This window comes from Mizuhopecten yessoensis, unplaced genomic scaffold (genome assembly GCF_002113885.1).
Source record: "Mizuhopecten yessoensis strain PY_sf001 unplaced genomic scaffold, ASM211388v2 scaffold4401, whole genome shotgun sequence".
Taxonomy (NCBI): Eukaryota; Metazoa; Mollusca; class Bivalvia; order Pectinida; family Pectinidae; genus Mizuhopecten; species Mizuhopecten yessoensis.
The window spans coordinates 210,424-234,411 of record NW_018405528.1 but is presented as its reverse complement, the minus strand read 5'-3'; the positions used below and the strand labels follow the sequence as shown (position 1 = coordinate 234,411).

Genomic DNA, 23,988 nt, shown 5'->3' with positions numbered 1-23,988 from the left:
GTGTTTGTATGATATTATGATGATGATGTGTTTGTATGATATTATGATGATGATGTGTTTGTATGATATTATGATGATGATGTGTTTGTATGATATTATGATGATGATGTGTTTGTATGATATTATGATGATGATGTGTTTGTATGATATTATGATGATGATGTGTTTGTATGATATTATGATGATGATGTGTTTGTATGATATTATGATGATGATGTGTTTGTGATGATGATGATGATGTGTTAGTGATGATGATGATGATGATGATGTGTTTGTATGATATTATGATGATGATGTGTTAGTGTAATGATGCTGCTGCTGCTGCTGCTGCTGATGATAAGTATATGGAAAACCCATCTTCATTAGCTTCCTATTTCAAAAGAGCAAGACTGTCTTTTATTGAAATTTATTTATCGATCGAGTTGTTTCTTTTTCAATCTTAATAATACGTGTTTCTAGAGATGTTTCCTCGAAACTCTGTAATTGTCCAAACGCAAATTATAAATAACGAGGAATCTGAGGCCTTATTTTATAAAGCGATATATCAAAATTAGTGAAACTTTCTAAGGAGCATAACTACACCCCCCCCCCCCCCCCCCCCCCGGAAATCCTTCAACGTTTTTGTGGAAAATTTCAGACACAAGACAGCAAAATGTAGGTCTTAGCAGGGATTTCGCTTTGTAAGCTTGTTTCCTTTTTTTTTTTTTTTTTTTTTTTTTTTTTTTTTTTTTTTTTTTTTAATCATCTTTTTATTCAGATTTTTCATCAATGCAATGTGCATGTACAATAAATAACAAAACGTTCACTCATTTGTATACTGGCACATACATACATAAACCTATATCTGTTATGTCCACATTTGTCATAGAGTACATACATTCTCACGATGATATTTAACCACAATAGCATACATACTCATTTCCATCTAGTTTAACATTTTATTACCTATATATATGCATCCATCCATGTGTCTGACATATATATGTCTCAACCATTCATTGCTATGTCTCGTGTAAAAATAGAACACATATCAACCTTCATCACATATGGTACAGTATATATCTTTATGCTAGAAACAATATCTGCATTAAATTTTATATAACCGCACATACTGTATAACTCATGTCCATGTCAAAAACACCCATGTCCATGCATAAGCATAATTAAGATGATTTCACCATACTCGCATGCGTTGTACTCACACAAACCCATATGCATGATATTAGACATTTTCAGACATTCCTGTATGTACTAGTACTGATTATTGAAATGTAAATTTATGCAAAGAGAAAAAATATCAGTCCCACACAAAAAGGTAAATGAAAAATTTGCACAGTCTACTGAGTACATTGCATTGTCTTTATAAGAAAGAGGAATTGAGATAGAGATTGAGAAAATAAAAAGAAAGGGAGAATAGAGAACATAAAGAAACGAGAGAAGAAATGTATGAAAAGTTGGGCGAGATGGTGGAAAAAGGAGGTGGATATTCACTCATGTATATTATATTATATATAGGTAATATATCGGCTTTGTGAAGGGCAGAACTTAAAATATGTATGATAGAGTATGTCTCAAAGATAATAATTATAATGATAATAGAAATGTATTACAGCTTAATTAGTTTGTCCCATTTTTTCCAGTCATTTTCAAATTTATGTTTAGCTTTTTCATCCTTACCATTAACAATGTATTTTTGAATCTGATAGTTGTCCTTTATTATGTTTACAAGAGCGTTTACATTTAATGAGTTATGTAAACATCTCATTCTGTAAATATACTGCTTTATAATGATGATGATTTCATTATCTACTCGATTACTGGGAAGAAAATTCTGATGAAGAAGGCCAAAAAGAAAAGATTTTTTGTTTACTGAAAATGGGATTAAAAGAGCTTCCATTAATGTGTCAAAACTTTCTAGTAATCTTTGTACTTCCCCACATTCCCATAATATATGAGTAATTGTTTCCGGTTCAGAGTTGCATAATACACAAAGAGGGGAGACAACTACTCCAATTTTAGATAGAAATGAATTAGTTGTAAGTACATGATGAATCACTCTATACTGGAACCACTGGAGTTTTGTATTTGTTGTTACACAGAAAGGCATTTTGTAGATTTTACACCAAGTTAGTTTATCCATGTTGTCGAATATAGTATTCCATTTTCTGGTGCCGGATGGTATCTTGTCCGCTTTAATTATGATGTTGTAAAACATTTTTGACCCTTTTTTATCTCTAAGAAAAAAATCTAGATTGATAGGTATGTAGGGATAAATTATCTCATATCTGTATGTATTATGGGATGAAATAAAGTCTTTAACTGCAGAGACAAGGCCCTGATACTGTAAAAAAATTGTGTTTACGTGGTATTTTTGAATAAATTCTACAAATGTGTAAAACAAACCTGTGCTAACCTTTATCATATCGTTTATAATAAAAATGTTTTTCTGATAGTATTTTCTGTAAAAAACAGCTCTTCCTCCTATCTTGATTTTACTATTATACCAAATGGGAACTTTCAATATGTTTTCCTGAAGAATTTTATCATAATATTTTGTATTTAGTGTGTACCAAGATCTGAGCACATCACTCCAGAATTTATTTTTACACTTATTTACACATATCTGAATATATTCAGAACCACAATTTGCAAGAAGATCTATGTCAATATAAGTTTTAAGTATGGCCTGCCATTTCTCAGTACTCTGATAGAGTCTTCTGATCCAAGTAAGTTTAAGAGAGTTTATAAAAGCAACAAGATTGATCATCTTCAAACCACCATCAGCATAATTTTGAATAATTATCTCTCTTTTAATTTTGTCTGGTTTTCCACTCCATAAATAATCAAATAATATTGAGTTGAGTTTGTTAATAAATCTATCATCTGGATTTGGTAATGATATAAACAGGTGATTAAATTGAGAGATGAGCAATGATTTGATAATGCTAATTTTTCCAATAGGTGTTAATGACCTTCTGTTCCAAATTTTTATTAGAGATTTTAGTTTGATAAGTTTTTTGTCAAAGTTAAGTTTTGGTATTTCATGAAGGTTCACACTAAATTCAATTCCTAGCAACACAAATTTTTCTTTTCCCCACTGCAAATTAAGTTCAGGTAAAAAACAATCTTCACTATACTTTTTGCTACCAATCCATATCACCTGAGTTTTATCAATGTTCATTTTTAAACCAGATTTTTTTGCAAATTCATGTAGTTCTTTTACTGCTTCCTTTAGAGATTTCTCAGAGCCATCAAGTATAAGTGAGGTGTCATCAGCATATTGCGATAATAAAATAGGACAACTTTCAATCTCGATACCTTTTACATTTCTATTATTTCTCAATTTTGTAGCCAAAACCTCTGCACACAGAATAAACAGATACGGTGCGATTGGATCCCCCTGTCGACAGCCCCTCCTGATATCAAAGAATGAAGATATGTTTCCCCCCTGATTGATAGCTGAATGAACATTATTATGTAAAGTTTTAAACCAGTTTACAATGCTATTACCAAAACCAAAGAGAAGTAGAACTTTTTCAATAAATAACCAAGACACTGAATCGAATGCCTTCTCAAAATCAATCATCAGTAGCATGCCAGGTATGTCATTCTCCTCAGTATAATGCATAATATCATATATTAATCTTGTATTTACCCCTATATAACGACCCGAAAGAAAACCAGTTTGATCATTATTTATTAATTTATTGAGAACAGTTTTTATCCTATTAGCTACAGTTCCTGATGCAATTTTGTACACAATGTTTAAAAGTGATATGGGTCTCCAATTTTTAATGAAATGCCTTGGTTTATCTGCTTTTGGTATACAAGTTATTATTCCCTGTCTCTGGGTTATAGAAAGTTGTCCTGTACGATAACCATAATTGATTGATCTGACTATAAACTCCCCCAATTTTCCCCAAAAGCATTTAAAAAATTCTGTTGAAAATCCATCCGACCCTGGGCTTTTATTATTTTTCATTAATTTTAAAGTTTGTCCTGCCTCTTTATATGTAATTTCCCCTTCTAGACTATCAGACTCCTCTTGAGATAGTTTAGGCATTTTATTATTATTAAGATAACATGCCAAGTTTACATTCTGTATATTATTATCTATGCTGTTAGAGACACCATAAAGATTTTTATAAAATGAGCAAACTTCCTCTAATATGACTTCCTGTTTTGTTATTATGTTATTATTGTCTGTTTGTAATTTTGGTATTATTTTTGAGATGTAATTTCTATTTTCTAAATTAAAAAAATAACCAGTAGGTTTCTCCCCTTCTTCTACCCATTTCGCCCGTGATCTTATAATACTGCCTTTAATCTTATGTTTTCTTATCTTCTCCAAATCATTTTTTCTCCCATTTAATTCATCTAAATTAACATTTTCCTGGGCCTCAAGCTCTTGTATTGTTTTTTTAAGAGTATTTTCCCTAAGGTTTTGTTGTTTTTTCTTATATGATGCATATGATATTGTTTTCCCTCGAATTTCCATAAGCAAAGTTTCCAAAAATAACTGGTCATTAATAGTAAATTGAATCTCGGAAGAAGGTATGCTTTCAATATTGTTCAAATGATAAATTGGTATGCAATATTGTTTCTTTACATCATTGATGCAATTATTAACTATTTTTAAGTATTCTGAATCATGTAGAAGTGAATTATTAAGTTTCCATGTCCCTCTACCTCTTTTAAATTCATTTAATGTTACTAATATCTTGGGAAATGAATGATCCGACCTATAACCAGGATCTATACCTGTGTGATTAATACTAGATAGTAGACTCTCTGAGACAATGAAAAAATCTAGACGTGCCTGTTTAACTGGGTTCTTTTTTCTCCAAGTATATCTCCTAACATTTTCGTGTTAATCTCTAAAGACATCTACAAGACCAAAATTATCAATTATATCCAATACTTTGTCTCTGGCTTTTGGATTGTTTATGTTTCTATATGTGTTGTCATAATCGAGTTCGGGTTTTAAAACAAGGTTAAAATCACCACATATAATAACATGTGTATAATCAAAGTCTTCAATCGTGTCAGAAAGTTTTGCATAAAAATCTGGACTATCTTGATTGGGCCCATAGATATTTATAAGCGTAATGTGTGAACCTTCTATTTCTATATCTAACGCTAAAAAATTCCCTGATGTGTCTTTCTTTTCCCTATGAACTTTGCACTCAAAGTTATTTCTAAAAAGAATAGCTACCCCACGACAGTTTCCACGAAAGGACGAAAAATATGAATCATACCCCCATTCATTTCTGATGAGCTCTTCGTTGTCTTCTGTGAAATGTGTATCTTGTAAACAGTAAATATTTTGATTAGTATCTCTAAGATATGAGAACACATCTTTACGCTTTTCTCTATTCGAAAGCCCTTGCACATTAGCCGATATAATCCTCACACCCTCCACTTTCCCATAAAAGTCTTTGATTCCACCATATCCAGCCCAAGAGAAAAGATAAGGCAGATAGATCGGAGAAAAGAAAGAACAGCAGAGAAAGAGATTACATAGAAAGAATATAAAATCATTCAATATAAAGGTAATATCACCGACTACTACCTGACAACATACTAATATTCTGCAATTATATCTTGCTCTCGAGGTTCTCGTACACCCGCCATCAAACCGGAAAAAGTATACTAATAAAGGATAAAATTCCATTCGAACCTTCTCGTAAGCACTACACTGTCTTGATGGTCGCATCCGAGTTGTTCCGAGTGAATAAATTTCCGGATAATGTGGTTAATAAACTCATGAAAACGAGTGTTAACCGAAAAGAAAGAAACGGTATAACCTATTTTTTATATATAAGAATACTAATAAATTCAAGCAATGATTATAGCATACTCGGAAAAATAAATGGGTAAATAATTTCAAATGACTAAGTCACGCTTCAAATATTCCGGACTTACCGTGTTTGAAAGCTCAATGCCTGGTAATAATCCATATGAATTAAACACAAACACACCATTTACACACAGACTGAACACACATTATAAACACCAAAAAATCGCTGCCGGTGAAAATATAAATAAGTCCAATACACGGGTTGGCGGCACAACGAAGTGCCTTTAAATGTCTTTACCAACCGCCCTATAGTATACACTGAATATATACGTAATTAGTATCTTCTAAAGTTTCCATCGTTCATTAGATATCCAGTGTCCAGCGGTACCGGTGTATCCATAAAAAGTCTACGCTTCCTTCCGTTCATCAAAACCGCGAAAAGCTTTCCGTCTACACTGTAAGTGTTTTTTACACATTCCAACTGAAACGCGTCCTTCAGAATTTGCTGATTGTCCTGCGTAAGATCCTCGAAAATGACATATCTGGTGTTTTTGAGTTTCCTGCGCGCGCGAATTATTTCATGTTTCATCCTCCGTGTGGTGAATTTCACGATTACACTCCTTGGTTTGGCCCGGTTGAAATTTCCCAGTCTATGTGCGATATTTATGTCATTCCTCGTCAGATTTACACTTAATTTGTCCGTCACAAATTCAACAATTTTCTCCACGCACTCTTCAACCGATTTCTTCTCCGATGTATCTTCCAGGCCCATGATCCGCAGAGAATCTTTCCTTTCGTGCTGCTCAAGGTCGTTAAGTTTGTTATCTGCCTTTCCTCTCGCTGCATGTACTCTTCCGATTTCTCCTTCTAAACTTTCAACAGTTTTCCGGAGATCGGGGGTATCCGTCTCCAGGCCTCCAGGCGATCTGTGATTTCTTTATTCTCCGCACATATGTCTTCCTTCAGTTGGGTAATCTTCCTGTCGAGATATTCCCGAGTTAGCATAGAGGAAAGAAGTTCGTCTAATCTATCTTCCACTGTCCTTCTGTCTTTAACCTCACTACCAAATCCACTCTCCAAGCTTGTTTACTTGTCAAATAATAGAAAATGATTTGTTTTTGCAAATGAACCTAGACAGAATACATTATCGTAGATAAAAGCCGGTTTGAAAACTAGTATTTTCAATCGATAATTTAAATGTACTACTTTCATTCATCTCACATCAATATAGCGTATTGCACTTTAGATTGAATATTTAATGATATGGCAATATAAAATGTTATACTGAAGACTTCTGTCGATATAAGTAAGGTCACGGGGTGTTATAAAAGATTGATGGATCCCGAGGATTGTTAGATGTCTGTTGCGTGTGTGTGTTGTCATTGGAACAATATTGACGGAACAGCACTACAAAATCGTGGTCATTCCAGCGATTGATTTCTAGTTATCCACCTCGTTATCTAAATCAGAGTGTTAAGCGTTTTACTGACAATAAAAATACCACCATTCATAACAAAAACAGCACACTAACAGTTTAGTGGTTAAAGTGTATGTGGTATATATTTTTGTCCAATTTTGCTATTGTCAGAATCCACTATTGGATCTTAAGAGTTTGTACGTCGGTTTTCTGTATCATTCCCCATAAACAAATACATACAGGGAACAGCCCACGTAACGTTTAGTGGCGCTATTTCGTCTAAAGACACTGTTTAAATATTTATGTCCATGAACGACTCACAATTCTAAACATCAATTCAAATAAAAGTGTTTCTATAGTCGGCTTTAAATATCTTTTAAGTAGATATTCTCGGGTCGTTTAATATTAGAAAAACCTAACAATATTTTTAACCAATCAAAATTTAGAACATATACCTTGAATACCTGGCATTGAGTGTACAGCGAAATCAAACGGCTATGATGAAAAAATGAGGGGACTAGTATATGTGAGATTCATTGTAAAAGTTTCTTGATGACGAACGGACTTTTATAAAGTAAGTAAGAATGATGAATGACCGTTTTCTAAAGCTTCTGAGGAAAGGTTTTTAATCACTGCAGTCAAAGATTTTCGAAGCTGAACTTCGTGTTTTCGATCTAATACATAGCTGTATTGGTCTTCGGACTGGCAAGGTGTGCTTGTCTGAAAAATGTTTCTCAAGGAACAAAACGAGACACCATTTCCCCTCATACCGTAGCTAGTGGATTTTCAAATCTTAAACGAATCTGCTTGAGTCTGCTTAAACCGAAAGTTCATGTAACTGTCAAGAGGCACGATGAGATGTTACCTGTCTAGGTCAATTCAATTCCCCATTTGTCTTAATGCAATGGGCTTTAAAAGTGTAACAGGAGAAAGATAAGTGCACGGCCAAACCGGGATTCGAACCCAGGATCCTCCGAAATGTAGAGGGATGTTCTACTAGTTGAGCTACCCAGTCCAGTCCAGTCCAGTTCTGCTACAACAGACAGCTGTTTGTTTGCTAAGAGTCGTTTTAAGTGATCACTTGATAACTTAAATACCGTACTCATTTATCGATGAAATATCGGGTAATATTCGCTACATCAAAGGGTTATTTTATTAACCTGGACATTTATTTTCAAACAACATACAACATAACATGCAGGATCATAAATCTGTAGTCATATTCAAATTCATGTTAATGAAGAAATTCATGTTCTTCCTTGGCCAAATTTATTTTAAGAACAGCTGTTTATCACGAAATAGTTTGAAAAATACTGGAAATCTTGCATGTAAACAATAAAGTGCAACCTGTCACCATCGGAACGCTAGACAATCAAAGCCTTAAAACAATCGTTGACATTAATGTCATCCAGCCAGCGGGACAAAGACTAGGCTATTGTGATCAGAAATAGAAATATACCAAATGGCAGCTATACAACGAGACATTCTACTGAAATGTGACCGTAGTTTGAACGTAGGGTCAAGTAGGGTCAACTAGGGACAACTACTAGGGTTGGACTACGTTTGGAGTACGTTCCCAGTACTGATAAGTACGGTTAAAGTAGGGTTAAGGGTTGAACTACGTCTAACAACGTTTAACTAAGGTCATCTACGGTCTTCTACAGTCAACTACGGTCATTCCCCACTACGGTCAACTACGTGCGTGACCGTCAGATGTGACTGCGGCTTAAAATAGAGCACCTATGATGGACATACCAAAAGGTACTCTATAGGATGGACATACCAACAGGTACTCTATAGGATGGAAGACGGACGTCGTTCCATACATGGTACAAACACACCACATGATGACGTCATCGCTGCCTGTCGTAAAGCATGGAAAGGACGCGGTACGAACCCGCGAGTGATAGTCTGGTGGATGACTTAGGAACTACACTCCGTTTTTGTCAAGAGTAGTTTAAGCCAATTTGCATTTTCAATCTTTAGTCCGTCGCATTAACGGTTTGTTCTACAAGGACGAAACATCTGAAAATGTATAGTGGAAAGTAATTTATTTTTGGCAAACTGTATTTAATACCAAATTATGTCAGAGGAGACATTATTTTTCATGTCTTATGTTCATATTTGTTTTCCATTCCTAGATTATTTGTATATAGTTGTTAAAACTCCAGTACACATTTAAATCAAATGCCATTTCTGCAACAAAACTATGCAGAACTTATAAAGAAAATTAAGTCAGTACTCATAATCAAAATTAAGTCAGTACTCGTAATCAAAATTAAGTCAGTACTCATAATCAAACTTAAGTCAGTACTCATAATCAAAATTAAGTCAGTTCTCATAATCAAAATTAAGTCAGTACTCATAATCAAACTTAAGTCAGTACTCATAATCAAAATTAAGTCAGTACTCGTAATCAAACTTAAGTCAGTTCTCATAATCAAAATTAAGTCAGTACTCATAATCAAGCTTAAGTCATTTCTCATAATCAAAATTAAGTCAGTACTCGTAATCAAACTTAAGTCAGTACTCATTATCAAACTTAAGTCAGTTCTCATAATCAAAATTAAGTCAATACTCATTATCAAAATTAAGTCAGTACTCGTAATCAAACTTAAGTCAGTACTCGTAATCAAACTTAAGTCAGTACTCATAATCAAAATTAAGTCAGTACTCATAATCAAAATTAAGTCAGTATTCATAATCAAAATTAAGTCAGTACTCGTTATCAAACTTAAGTCGGTACTCGTAATCAAACTTAAGTCATTAGTCGTAATCAAACTTAAGTCAGTACTCGTAATCAAACTTAAGAATCCATCGAAATCGCTCAGCGATATAGAAAGAACGAATAAGAGCAAATCGAACATACATCAAAATAATTTTATTTTCATTAAGACATTCTAAAAGCAGCATAAAGTTATCCTTTTTACATTTCTAGTGCTTTTAAAGGCCAACACCTCATTTACAACATTACACACCTTCCTTCTCTGGAGCCAAGCATTGGTAGCTAAATTAAAACAAACAGATACTGACGACCATCCCTACCTGTTTTGTTTTTTAAGTTTACCATTAGATATATCGCATGTTATTTTTATTGTGTTTTCGTTTAATATTTAATTGATGGCATATTGAAAAAGTACACAGGTATGAACGCAACGTTAATAACCATATAGAATATTAAAATAATACTAAATCATATTTGATATAATATAAAATTAAGACTTCAAAGAGATAAATCTAATGGCATATACTTTTTAACAAAAAAACACCCACGTGGTAAATTTTGTAAACTTATACCATTAACTCTAACACAAAATTACAGGGTAAGCTTGCAAATACCATTAAATCTAACACACAATTACGTGGATAATGTTTTAGCTAGCATATACCATTTAATCTAACACAAAATACAGGGATAACGTGTAAGCTAGCATATACCATTAAATCTAACACAAAATTACAGGGATAATGTATTAGCTAGCAGATACCATTAAATCTAACACAAAATAACTGGGATTATGTTTTAGCTAGCATATACCATTAAATCTAACACAAAATTACAGGGATAATGTATTAGCTAGCATATACCATTAAATCTAACACAAAATAACTAGGATTATGTTTTAGCTAGCATATACCATTAACTCTAACACATAATTACTGGGATTATGTTTTACCTAGCATATACCATTACCTCTAACACAAAATTACTTGGATAATGTTTTAGCGTGCAAATACCATTAAATATAACACAAAATTACAGGAATAACGTGTAAGCTAGCATATACCATTAACTCTTACTGAAGGTTACGAGTATAAGGTGTAAGTTAACATATACCATAACCTCCAATACAAAATTACAGGGATAATGTGTAAGTTAACATATACTATTACCTCCAACACAAAATTACAGGGATAATGTATTAGCTAGCATATACCATTAAATCTAACACAAAATAACTAGGATTATGTTTTAGCGAGCATATACCATTAACTCTTACTGAAGGTTACGAGTATAAGGTGTAAGTTAACATATACCATTACCACCAACACAAAATTACAGGGATAATATGTAAGTTAACAAATACCATTACCTCCAAAACAAAATTACAGGGATAATGTGTAAGTTAACTTATACCATTACATTTTGTACCTCTGGGAATGTTCATTAATGTACAAAACTGAAGGAATTGGAACAGTGAATGAAAATTTGTCTTTTGACAATTTGACCTGGTGTAATTTTATATCTATAAGTGCGGACTCTTATATAATGTCCAAGCCTGTGGTAGTCAAATACCAGCGCCTTCGATAGATTAAGAGAATAGAATAAAATAAAATATCAAGGCAGGCTCTAAAACTGCCAAATTCAATAAGACTAACCGTAACATTAATGTTTGAAGCATTCATATTGGTGTATAGGAGGACAAAACGGAGAGACTATAGCAAAAAAGTCCAGTCATTTCTAGTGGGACCTCACTCAAAGTTTTCTAGACCTACCTTAAGTACTGAAGGTTTGTACGAGTTTAAATCTGAAACAACATACGGAATCGTCCTTCGGCTCCGAACGTTGGATATCCACGGATACTTCCTCCGGACCTCCGTGTACAGGAATGAGGGAAGGAATCAATCCCTCGTGTGTGTCCGATGAGGTTTGTTCAGGACCAACGACAAAATGATATTGCTAGCCAGCAGATGACCGTCAAACTGGTGCCATTATACATTAGCTATAGTTTGTTTTGTATACAAGCTATAGGTTTGTGAGAATTAACCAACCATATAAACAATTTCTTAGAAAACCAATTAACATATCAGCAAGGACAACAAAGATATCGTTATCGAAAAGCTGAGGACGCTGCACACAGACTACCACAGCGAGATGATAAACACACAAAATATTAAAATTTCTGTAATAGTTTTGTTAAAAACAATATTGGATAACTTCACTGATATCATTATACATTGATTCCCTTTGGTTTTCAAAATAAGGCGACATACATATCATGTTGTATTGCATTAACAGGAGATACTGTGAAAATCAAGATATTTTCGTGAGGTCCAATTTTCTTGATTTCCCGAGAACACACCGTTTCGTGGGCACATGAATTCGTGGATTACGAGTATTGGTATATATATTAAACTTGTAGTTACTTAGTGGACCTATGGATTCGTGGATGAAGATCACCCACGAAATCAACGAAATCAAAAACCCAACGAAAATTAGTGATTTTCGCAGTATATGACATACTTACTGTCAATATTTACACTCAAAATACCGACTTTGACCTTTTCTTGTTGATCGAATGAGCAGGGTCGCAACAGCTACACGTAACAGCTAGGATTGAGTCTAAAGATTTATAAATAACCATAACACTTGATATTTCAAAATGTTATATTTCCGAATATTGACAGACAGGAAATAAATCTTTTAAGATAATGAAGATCGTTGTGATCTCCAGTTGCAAATTCAAACCCTTACAAATAATTCAATGACAAGAAAAGGATTATGGCGACTTCTTTACATACAAACACATATCTGCTACAAAGGATACCTACAAATATTCCTTCTTCCCACACACAATAACACAATGGAATCTCCTTCCCATAGAAGCAGTACAATGCACAACACTATAGGACTTCAAGGCACACTTACCCTATGCAGCCCATGAAGCCCTCATCACACGCTTAAAACATACGTCAGCTTTTATCTTTTATCTATACCTTGCACAAAAAAATCACAGAAAAAACCCAACTAACTACTGTAAATAACCCCATTTTTCACGCCTCTGCAAAAGGACCCACGAGGGCATAAACATCGACATTGATGGAGCCCCCGTTAAATAAAGAAGAGAAATGAATCGGGAAGATGAACGTCGGGTTTTCTGCGTTTTGGCGGTAGTTACAATAATCTTAATCATTATTTTCTTTTTTCTTTAGTGGAGAGGTTCTACTGTTAAGCATCTACGATTTAACCAGATTGAAGGCGGCAGGGTAAAATGAGGGTAAGTCTAGCAGATAATAATTCATAATACGATTAACATACCGATAATAAGAGAACCTCGTCAATCCGGATATTTTATGTAGAGAAAAGCCTCGTTCGACTGAAAATAATTCCGGTAATCGAATATTCCTGTCAACCGAAAAACAAATTTCGCTTAGAAATATGTCAGTTTCTTGAGGTATGTTTTCTAATGAACGAGGCTCCTCTGCTTCATAAACTGAAATGTCAAAAAATATAGATAATAGGGGCCGTTTCATTACTTTCTTAACATTATTTTCAATATTTAAATCAATTTGCTCAGTCGTTCAAACCAAATTTATGTTTTCTCAACAGAACTTCTGTACATTCAGCGTCAGTTTCTATTTCCATTCAATTCCATCAACTCGAGCGACATTTGTATTAACACTCTTCAGTGTTATATTAAATATATATTTATCAATATCCGGTTCCGGTACACGTGCCTGTCAAATTATACTCTGTTCCGTCTCGTTTGTGTGTGTAGGTCTCGTGTTTCTACGTGATTTATAGACTTTGCCGTTCAGTTGGAGAGTTTCCCTACCATTCAACATCACGGTACTTCCCCGATTGATGGCGCTGTCGTCGGAATACTCTCCCAGCTCGCTTTCCTTTTCAGAACGTCGACAAGCACACACGCGAAATAGTAGTCTGAACTCCCGCTTGAATTTCTCCTGTAACCGACAAAATAAAAAGTCAAATTTTACAAGATCGCACTGTAACGACAAACACTATATAATTACGAGGCAAATTTCCGAACTTCAATGAAAAATAAAAATGAAATATACTACAACATTCGTTACAAAAATAAAAGCAAAAATATTGTGCATGCGATCCCCAATTTTGTGACGTAGTTCTGTTTACCCTTGCTTTAGTAGGACAACTGTCATGCTCTGGTAAAAGGCTGGAGGCGTATACGTGGTCAGCTTGTTATCGATCTGTATGCCAAACAGCTCATTAGGATGTCTTGCCACAGCAAAAAAACTGTAACACCCAACCCAAACCATGTCCCGTATATGCGGAGTAGAACAACATAAAGTGCCTTGGGCAACTGCTACTCAGGAAATTCTCTGGAGCGGCAATATCTTACCACGTCATAACCGTGACGTCATATCTATAAATCCCATAAACTTCTTCGCGCAGGTCTCCAGGGCGACGGCGGATTGATCCGGGGGGAATCAGAGATGTAGTACTAATTTCAACTGCAATTTACATATGCCATAATTATGAAATAATTTAAAAAACCCACATCATTTTGGGTTTCCTTTTAATACATTTCAAACAGTGTTTTCAGGCGTACCATTACGGGAATTAACAGCAGAGAATGCCATATCGAGGCTGATTGATAGTTTCCCGTTTATCGGTAGGAAATCAATGACAAAACGATATCCTTAGCTACCTAATATATAACAAAAACCTTCGATTGCATCAGTGGCTGTAAGATTGTCGTATGGCAGTACCGGATGACAGTGATCCATTATCTCCAATACGCTATATCACAATCTCTAGTCTAAGCCAAAGAAATCCATTTTGGCGATTAGCTTTGAGCGTGACACATTTCCCCCTATTTCGTTGTTTTCGAGCTGTCAATTTCAGTAGCATTTAATCATTGAAAACTGTTGATAAACTCCATCGGGAATTTCCTTGTACAGGCAGTTGTTAAAGAGCATAGTATGCCATTGGCGTTTAAAGTGGCTTAACTTTTATCGCTGTTTATAGCACTGTAGAAATACATGTCTTCATATAGTTCGGTTAGCAATTCTATCCCAACAGGTGTAAAACAGTGTCATCCGATTTCTTTTTGTGGTCTTTTTAAAAAACCCAACCACATTCCTTTGTTTGTTTTGTTTTCTTTAAAACGTCATAACTGTGATGTTTTACGTCAACATCCAAATCCCTACCTCTATCTATTGCGTTAACTGGTCGAGCCTTACTCACAGAATAAAGGTGGTGCGGCTAACTATAGCTACATATACATTGTCAACTTTAAGTTTAGAGATAAACTCTAAGTTCGTAAGTTTGTAATGTTTTTTTATCTTTTAAAAGGGGAAATATTGCAAAAATTCTATAAAACGCATTTTAAATATTTACGCTTTTAAATTGATTTTTTGATGTTGACAATTTGGTTAACAGTTTGAAATATTATGCATTGAAGACCATACTTAAACTATCAAAGTGTGTTTATGCCACCGACAAGATTCCTTTTTGTTTCAAATATACATTTATGTCAAGCACTCCTCAGTACACGTATCTCAAACATACATTTATATCAAGCACTCGTCAGTACACGTATCTCAAACATACATTTATGTCAAGCACTCGTCAGTCCACGTGTCTCAAACATACATTTATGTCAAGCACTCGTCAGTCCACGTGTCTCAAACATACATTTATGTCAAGCACTCGTCAGTCCACGTGTCTCAAACATACATTTATGTCAAGCACTCGTCAGTCCACGTGTCTCAAACATACATTTATGTCAAGCACTCGTCAGTCCACGTGTCTCAAACATACATTTATGTCAAGCATTCGTCAGTCCACGTGTCTCAAACATACATTTATGTCAAGCACTCGTCAGTCCACGTGTCTGTCAGCGAATATTTACAGTCCTATTGTAAATAGGAAATTGCATGTAATAAACAAAAAGGCCGATATTGGACAAGTCTTTAGTTTCTACCAATACCGTCATTTCATTGGCTTCTTAAGTTAAAGTCCTCTGTAGCGGCCGTAGTCTATTTTTGTTTCGATCTCAAAGCAGATGTTTTTTTCTCATAACTGACACACATGTTATTACGTCATACCCTACAACGATGCAGTTTCATGGTTGATAGAAGATAATAGCAACTCGATCGGGAACAGAACATCGGTCGTCTGCTTGGAACGCCATTAGTTTATAAACATTGGACCGAAACGTACATACTTGTCATTTAAAAAAGTTTTCTTCGAATTTATTAGTTTTGGACAACGTCTGCAGCTCTTTCTATGGCACCAGTGTCTGGCATTGTATGCCTTTGTTAGTGTGAATAGCTGTCAAGGAAGGGATGGGAGCGGATGTCCAATCGTGAGTGACGCATTCAATTACCAATCCGACTGGTCAATATCCCTTAACCGGACATGTCAGAATTTGAAGGCCAAACACGATTGAAAACGGCCAAGGTCACTATCAATTTTCTTTTCAATTTTGGCGGAAGACATGCTGTCACACAGCTGTTGAACAGAGTGTAATGTAATGTTAGCGCGGGCAGGTCAGGGTTTGACGAAGTGTAAACTCTCCCCGGGTAACGTTTAAAGAGATAGGCCATGTCTACGCTCAAACAATCATTTCAGAGGCGAAACCAATCTTAACAAAAACAATGCTTGCGTCGTAAAATATGTCTTTTTCGCAAAATGATAACGCCATGTGCATCTACTGTAACGCCGCATAGAGGCATACGTTCGTAATCCTTACACGTATACAAGCCAGACAACTTTGGTAAGATATTTAACAATGCAATCTCTTTTACGCGAAATTCGCCTTTGAACAATTACACCGGGACATGCACGCGTCATTAATACCACAGAGGAGCATTTCTTCCGGACTCATGTACATGAATTATACAGAAGTCCAGATAACCATATGTTTATTCTAAAAGTCAATAGTTTCATCTTTGTGCCGTCGAATGCGTCGAAGAATCGACCGGCGTTGCATCTACATCTACATGAAACATCTGCAATCCTATAGGAAAACGTCAAAGTCATTGGTATTAAGTAACACTCACAGCAACACTTGTGTGTATTTAAAGTAACAGCGATAAATCGATCTTATATAAATGAACAACACTTAAAACAACTTAAACGCCAAAAAATAACAAATCTTTTACAGGAATTAGACACCCAATGATGACACTCACAACTCAGGTTACCAGGAAATACACACAAACACAGATTACCAGGAATTTCACCCTGCACTTACAGAAGTATTAGGCATCAACACTATTGTGCATTCTCACAACGATACTTCCACACGGATTTCGACATCATCAGTATCGTACGAGAATCTATATGTCATGAAGCCAACAACATCTGATCACTGTAAGTCAGTTATTCCTCTGCTATACTAGACTCGGCAGACGTGGTGGCGGGGTGGATGTTCTGTTTAAGAAAGACCTAAGTGCGAGACATATCTCTCCCAGCCATTATGATGTATACACACTTTGATTACATGCATTGCTGTGTCATTGCTGGTGATAAACAATTTAGATTGTGTATCGTTTACAGGCCTCCTCCATCTTAACAGAATGCTTTCCGAAATACAGTGTTTTTTATGAGTGGTCTTCCTTTTTAGACCACCACGTTCTTGTACCACAAGATATTATTATCACGGGTGACGTAAAATTTTCACTTAGACAATCTATCTAATATTGATGTTCGTCAGTTCTCTGAGCTACTCGATTCCCATGGTCTGATACAACATGTGGCAGAAGCTACACACACCCAAGGCCACACACTGGATGCGGTCATAACAAGGGAAGATAGCTCGATCATCCATGTCTAAGTGATGTAAAGGGGAACCAATCATCTTGCTGTCCACGCAACACTGAATTGTAGTAAGCCAGCTCGTGCAAGGAAAGAGGTGAGCTCCCAGAAATTTCGCGAAATTTCAGTACCAGATTTTAACTATGACATTCAGTCGTCTTCTGCCCTTCAATCTACTGAAGGCGGGGTTGATGATCTTGATGAGGCATACACATCTGGTATTGAGCCCTTATACACGCACCTCTACAAGCTAAGGTGATAACTGTGAGACCGAATGCCCGTGGTATCATGAAAATTTCCGAGTAGGAAACCAGAATCGAAGAAAAGCAGAGAGACGGTGGCGAAGGGCCAAATTAACCGTCCATCAACAGATTTATAGGGAGCAATGTCGGTTAGTTGGTTCACTTCTCATTCAATCAAAGAAGGCTTATTATTCGGAAAGAATAGAAGAATGTGGTAAGGACCATATGCAGCTTTTTAGACTCACCAAAAACATTAATGGGTCAGAAAGGTGAAATCATCCTGCCAAGCAGTACTTCTGAAAAAGACTTCAGATTCAGTGATTATTTTCTGAATAAAATCGACTCGATCAGGAAAAGTATTGCCGAAGTGAACTCTACTGCTGACAATAATATCTCTGTCATGACTGCTGACATTAGATGGGGAATCATTGACAAAGCTCTCGCCAACAACCCAGAATCAGTTGCGCTATATCATCATAACCTCGCAATCGAAGTCCTGTGAGCTTCAGCAACGTCTTGAAGCACTGCTTCCTTTGATTACCTCAATCATGAACAATTCATTGGCTGAGTTAAAGGTTCCATTGTGTTTCAAAAAAGCACATGTAAGATCCTTGTTGAAGAAGCCTGGAATAAAAAGGAGGTGTTGAAAACTACTGCAACGAATCAAATCTGCCTTTTCTGTCTAAGATCTTGAAGAAGGTTGTGTCCTGGCGTTCAGAGGTTCATCTCCATGCAACCAGTCTCCATGACAACCTTCTCCCGGCCTACCGCATGGGACACTCTACTGAGACGGCCCTCCTTCGTGTTCATAATGATATAGCTTCTGCATTGGATAACAAATGCAGATCGGTGCTTGTCATGCTGGATTTGTCAAATGCATTTTACGTCATCGACTATGGCATACTTTATATACGTCTGGAGTGCTCTTATGGAGTGACTGATACCGCACTATGCTAGATACAATATTATCTTAGTGAACGACGACAGTGTGTTGCCATCGGATCTACCACCTCACTTTACAAAATATTATTTTTTGGGGTTCCTCAACGGTCGGTTTTAGGACCACGAAAATATTGCCTATATTCCAAACCTATTGGTGAGATTTGTTGTCCATATCCTTCGCTATCATTGTTACGCTGATGACACACATTTACACAGTCATCAAACAACATGACAGTTGGAATACAATATCAAAAAACCTGGAAGCTTGTCTGACTGACATCAGTACCTGGATTGTCTTTTCCCCAAAGTGTCAGCAAGCAATGGCTCTCCAGCTCAAGGTCGGTGCCATAACTATTGAGACTGTTCCAGCTGTTAAAAACCTAGGGGTATACTTTGATAGTTCACTGAACATGGAGAAACAAGTGAATGCTATTGCCAAATCCTGTTACTACCAGATCAGGAACATCGGCTGTATCCGGCAGTTTATAACTGCAGATGCATGCAAGATTTTGGTGCATTCACTTGTTACCTCTCGGTTGGATTATGGTAATGCCCTGCTCTGTGGTACGTTGGTATATCTGTCAAACCAACTCGTCTGCAGAGGGTCCAGAACATTTAAGCACGTCTGGTTACTCGTACTCGAAAGAGAGAGTACATCACACCTGTGCTATATTAGTTTCATTGGTTACCTGTATGATACAGGTAGCAATACAAAATTTTGGTGGACACATTCAGAGCACTGAATGAAACAGCTCCTCGGTACCTACAGGAGCTTGTTACCCTGTATCAGCCGTCACAATCACTGCGGTCGGAGTCAGAATCATTATTGTGTGTCCCAAAATCTCGTACTATGGTAACTATGGAAACGAGGGCTTTGGGAGGCTTGCGGCCACGTTGTGGACTGTCTTACCATATGATATTAGAAAGCCAATTACCTTTGCCGAATTCAAAAAGGACATAAAAAACTTACCTCTTCAATTCTGCACTTTAGGCTGTTTGTACAGACGTCGTGTACATACCACCCTTTATTTATTAATCTATGTTCACATTCAGATGATTATCTTAATTTTTAATGGTGATTGTAAGCCTGTTTATTGTTTACCAGTTAAACCTGATACTATTGTCCTTGTGCTTTAGAGCAATTCTACAAATTATACAGGGTGCTATATAAATGTTGTATATTATTATAATCATTACACACACAACTCAGATTACTAGGGATCACAAACACAACTCAGATTACAAGGAACTGCTGTGACGTCATAAGATGATACTGAATTAACGTCAGAGACTTTTAGATTATATTATGACGTCAAATGGAGAATAAAGATTAAAGCTTAGGGGATACTAATACCAAAACATGACGCAGAAGACTCATTTTGGTCAATGTTCGAAATCGTTCTGATCCTTTGACACAAAGAATCTGAAATCAGTTACAGTTTTAAGCAAGGGTTTTACAGCTCTACATGTAATATTCTCTATATGCATCGTTTAGCTGAGGGATCTATCCCATACACTTACAGCGGGCGTAACGCTAACATACACGTGTTCAACACATCAATTAAATGTTCAGACAACCAGTCGTCCTTGTTATATTTAGAGATAAATTGTTAAATCTAATTACTGTAATTTAAAAAACAAAGTGCACCAGACACTAGTTACTGAAGTCAGGAAATGAGATTATTTATAAAAATATCCCTAAGTGCACTTCTGTGATTATTTACAATTCCTTTCGAAATCTTCAATTCCCAATTGACAAGAATCCTGCCATTCCCGGCTTGTTAATGTTCACCAAAGACACCTCAGTACTGTCAAATGTTCAGTACGGAGCCACCTTTCCGTTAGAGCAAAGTACGAAAACAACAACAAAACATAGTTGAATTAAAAGATTGTTCCCCCAGGAATGTATATGGCTTGGGAGAGGCTATAAAATACGGGTAAATTCGCTCTAACGTAATGCGTATTCATCGCCAGGAAAGCAACCTCACTTGACAGTTTTCCTCAAATGAGAAGTAATGAACCTATTCAATGGTTGAACTGCACGGTTATAAACAGTTAAAGATAGTTTGGCCACATATGCCCTTTTACCTGAATTTGAATTGTGAAAAGATTCGACAAAAAAAGAAAGAATTTGATTTAAAATTAACATTATACTTTGTTTTATAATGATGTCCAATACATTTACAGTATATGAAATTGTCCTGTTGATTTACGCATGAAAGAAAAATGTGACCATCAATTTCTCAAGAGACTAATGTCACATCTGTGTTCACAGTTAACGCAAAACAAGTGTTGTTTTCTTTTTGTCCTTGTTTTAATATTTCACATTTACACGGATAAAGTTTTATATAAACTAAATGTTCAGACAACCATTTAATGTCATACATTGTATCTTGACCATATGTAAGATGAACTTTATGCTAAATATGTTATCAAGAATGGATAAAGCCTTTAATTAATTAAAAAATATAACCGCAAATAATCGTGGTTTATTCCATAGATAATGCATTTAGTCTAATGTAGAGCTTTTTAAAGTATTGTTACAAAACAAAGCAATCAGAAAAAAACGTTTCTTTTATGTAACTACGATAAATATATATCCTGTTGGTTCAAATATCGTGTCTGTAGAAGATAATCTTCATCTATGTCGAAATTAATCTTTTCTTAAACTGCGCTAAATTAGTAGAAATCATTAGAAAAGAAGAAGAAAAACGGCATTGTATCGCTTCGCTGACATTTCAGTGAAGTGACCGTCAGCCAAACAAAACAAGTTCCTGTATCATACAGCGGCGTTTTATGGATTACAACCTGATGTACGTGTCAGCTACACCAGTAAAACGGGTGCAAGATACAAGGCAACCATAGAACAGAGACCACGATGGCATATAGGACGGGCGAACCATACATGTCGGATACATATGTCAAACAAAGATACCTTGTCAAATAGTTATACCTGACCTTGACCTAGCCTTCATGGACATTGATATAAGGAGATCATCAACATAATCGATAATGCCTAGGGTAGGAAAACCATGGGAGATGACGACTGGCGCCATTTATAAAAAAAGGTTTTGAGAAAATCCCTGGTGTGGACTAAGGCATATTGTTGGATATGGTGATTGGTTGAAATGAATAGAAATCTGAAAATCTGGAGACGATATATTGGTATTGGGCTAAAAAAGGTAGTTAAGTATTAAATTTATGTGTCAGGAAATTTTGTTTTGTTTAATTTTTGTTTGGACTGGAGGTCCCGAATGATAAGTGTGTCCTATACCACAAAAAAGGTAGTTAAGTATTAAATTATATGTGTCAGGAAATTTGATTTTGTTTAATTTTTGTTTGGACTGGAGGTCCCGAATGATAAGTGTGTCCTATACCACAAACCGGGTGGTCCCAAATGATAAGTATGTCCTATTCCACAAACCGGGAGGTCCCGATTGATAAGTATGTCTTATACCACAAACCGAGAGGTCCCGAATGATAAGTATGTCTTATACCACAAACAGGGAGGTCCCGAATGATAAGTATGTCTATACCACAAACCGGGTGGTCCCAAATGATAAGTATGCCTATACCACAAACCGGGAGGTCCCGAATGATAAATATGCCTATACCACAAACCGGGAGGACCCGAATGATAAGTATGTCTTATACCACAAACCGAGAGGTCCCGAATGATAAGTATGCCTATACCACAAACCTGGAGGTCCCGAATGATAAGTATGTCTATACCACAAACCGGGAGGTCCCGAATGATAAGTATGTCTTATACCACAAACAGGGAGGTCCGTAATGATAAGTATGTCTTATACCACAAACCGGGAGGTCCCGAATGATAAGTATGCCTATACCACAAACTGGGAGGTTCCGAATGATAAGTATGTCTTATACCACAAACCGGGAGGTCCCGAATGATAAGTATGTCTTATACCACAAACAGTGAGGTCCGTAATGATAAGTGTGTCCTGTACAACATGTGGCGCCCGTCAGGTCTCCCGTTAAAGTCAGAACAGTCGGAAGTTCAGCAACAATCTACTGAGGTGCCCCTAGTATAAGGTAGCGAGTTCAGACAAACTGTCGGAAGACAGACACTGCATTACAAATGCTTTTTACATGGCTGTATTAAACTTGACAAACTGAAAACAGCAAATTATTTTCAAAGAGACCGGCGCCTCTGAAACCATCGTCAAATCTCAAGAAGAATCTGACATCGTAAATGATAATATAGACGGATTTTTATTACAGTTTTCAGGAAAAAAATCTAAAGAAAAAGTTATCAGTACTTTAAAAGGTTTAAAATTACCTGTATACTTTTGTACGATTTACGAGAAAATTTGGCAGTCTAGACAAACGAGATTTCATGCTTGTTCATGGTAAATACACTCATCCGAACACGTACATTACGGCAAAGGGTACAGGTTTGTTTGTCCTGTTCGCGAGTCTGCGCTTCTATTTACAAAGTAGTGCTTTATAGACCATAACCGTTTTGGCTTATTGGAAAATAGGCTTTGTCTTGGTAAAGCCTGATTAATTTCCGTTAAGCAAATAATCACATTGTCTACTGCAAGGGCAATAAATGTTTAATGTACCGCTTATCATTTCGGGAGATATGCTCATTCTTTGAGCAGGAAATTGCCATGTACACTTTAAATTTTTCGCGAAATATGCTCGTGATCAGAGCATAAAGTGTTAATACAACTAGTTATTTTAGGTGAGAAGCTCGTGCTGTATGATATTTCCTCGTGAAATACAAGGAACTTACATATAAACGTTTAACATCAATTAATCGACAATATCAGGTGGCTGTTTGTATCAAATACTCACGTTTAGAAGGCCGTAGATGAAAGGATTGTAACAGGAATTGGACATTGCTAACCAGTTGGAACAAAACCATATGATGTTGATATACTTGTATCTGAAACAAAGAAAACAAGAAAACATGTTACAGAATACATGAAATACCTGATGACGTAATATGAGCTGCTATTAAGCGTACTACGGTATATAACATGTGTATTTCTCCAAAATTCTATAACCCCCCCCCCACCCCCCGCCCCCC

The 23,988-nt window shown here is 35.9% G+C and overlaps 1 protein-coding gene across 1 annotated transcript in view; it reads right to left on the bottom strand.

The window, feature by feature from the left end:
- The window catches only part of LOC110448943 (neuropeptide Y receptor type 2-like), a 184,575-nt gene that overhangs the window by 5,872 nt on the left and 154,715 nt on the right, over positions 1 to 23,988 (bottom strand). The window contains exons 3-4 of the mRNA XM_021495458.1: positions 23,754 to 23,844; positions 13,775 to 13,904 (exon numbers count right to left, since the gene is read on the bottom strand). Of these exons, the coding sequence (XP_021351133.1) occupies positions 13,775 to 13,904; positions 23,754 to 23,844 (221 nt within the window). The remainder of the gene's footprint in view (positions 1 to 13,774; positions 13,905 to 23,753; positions 23,845 to 23,988) is intronic.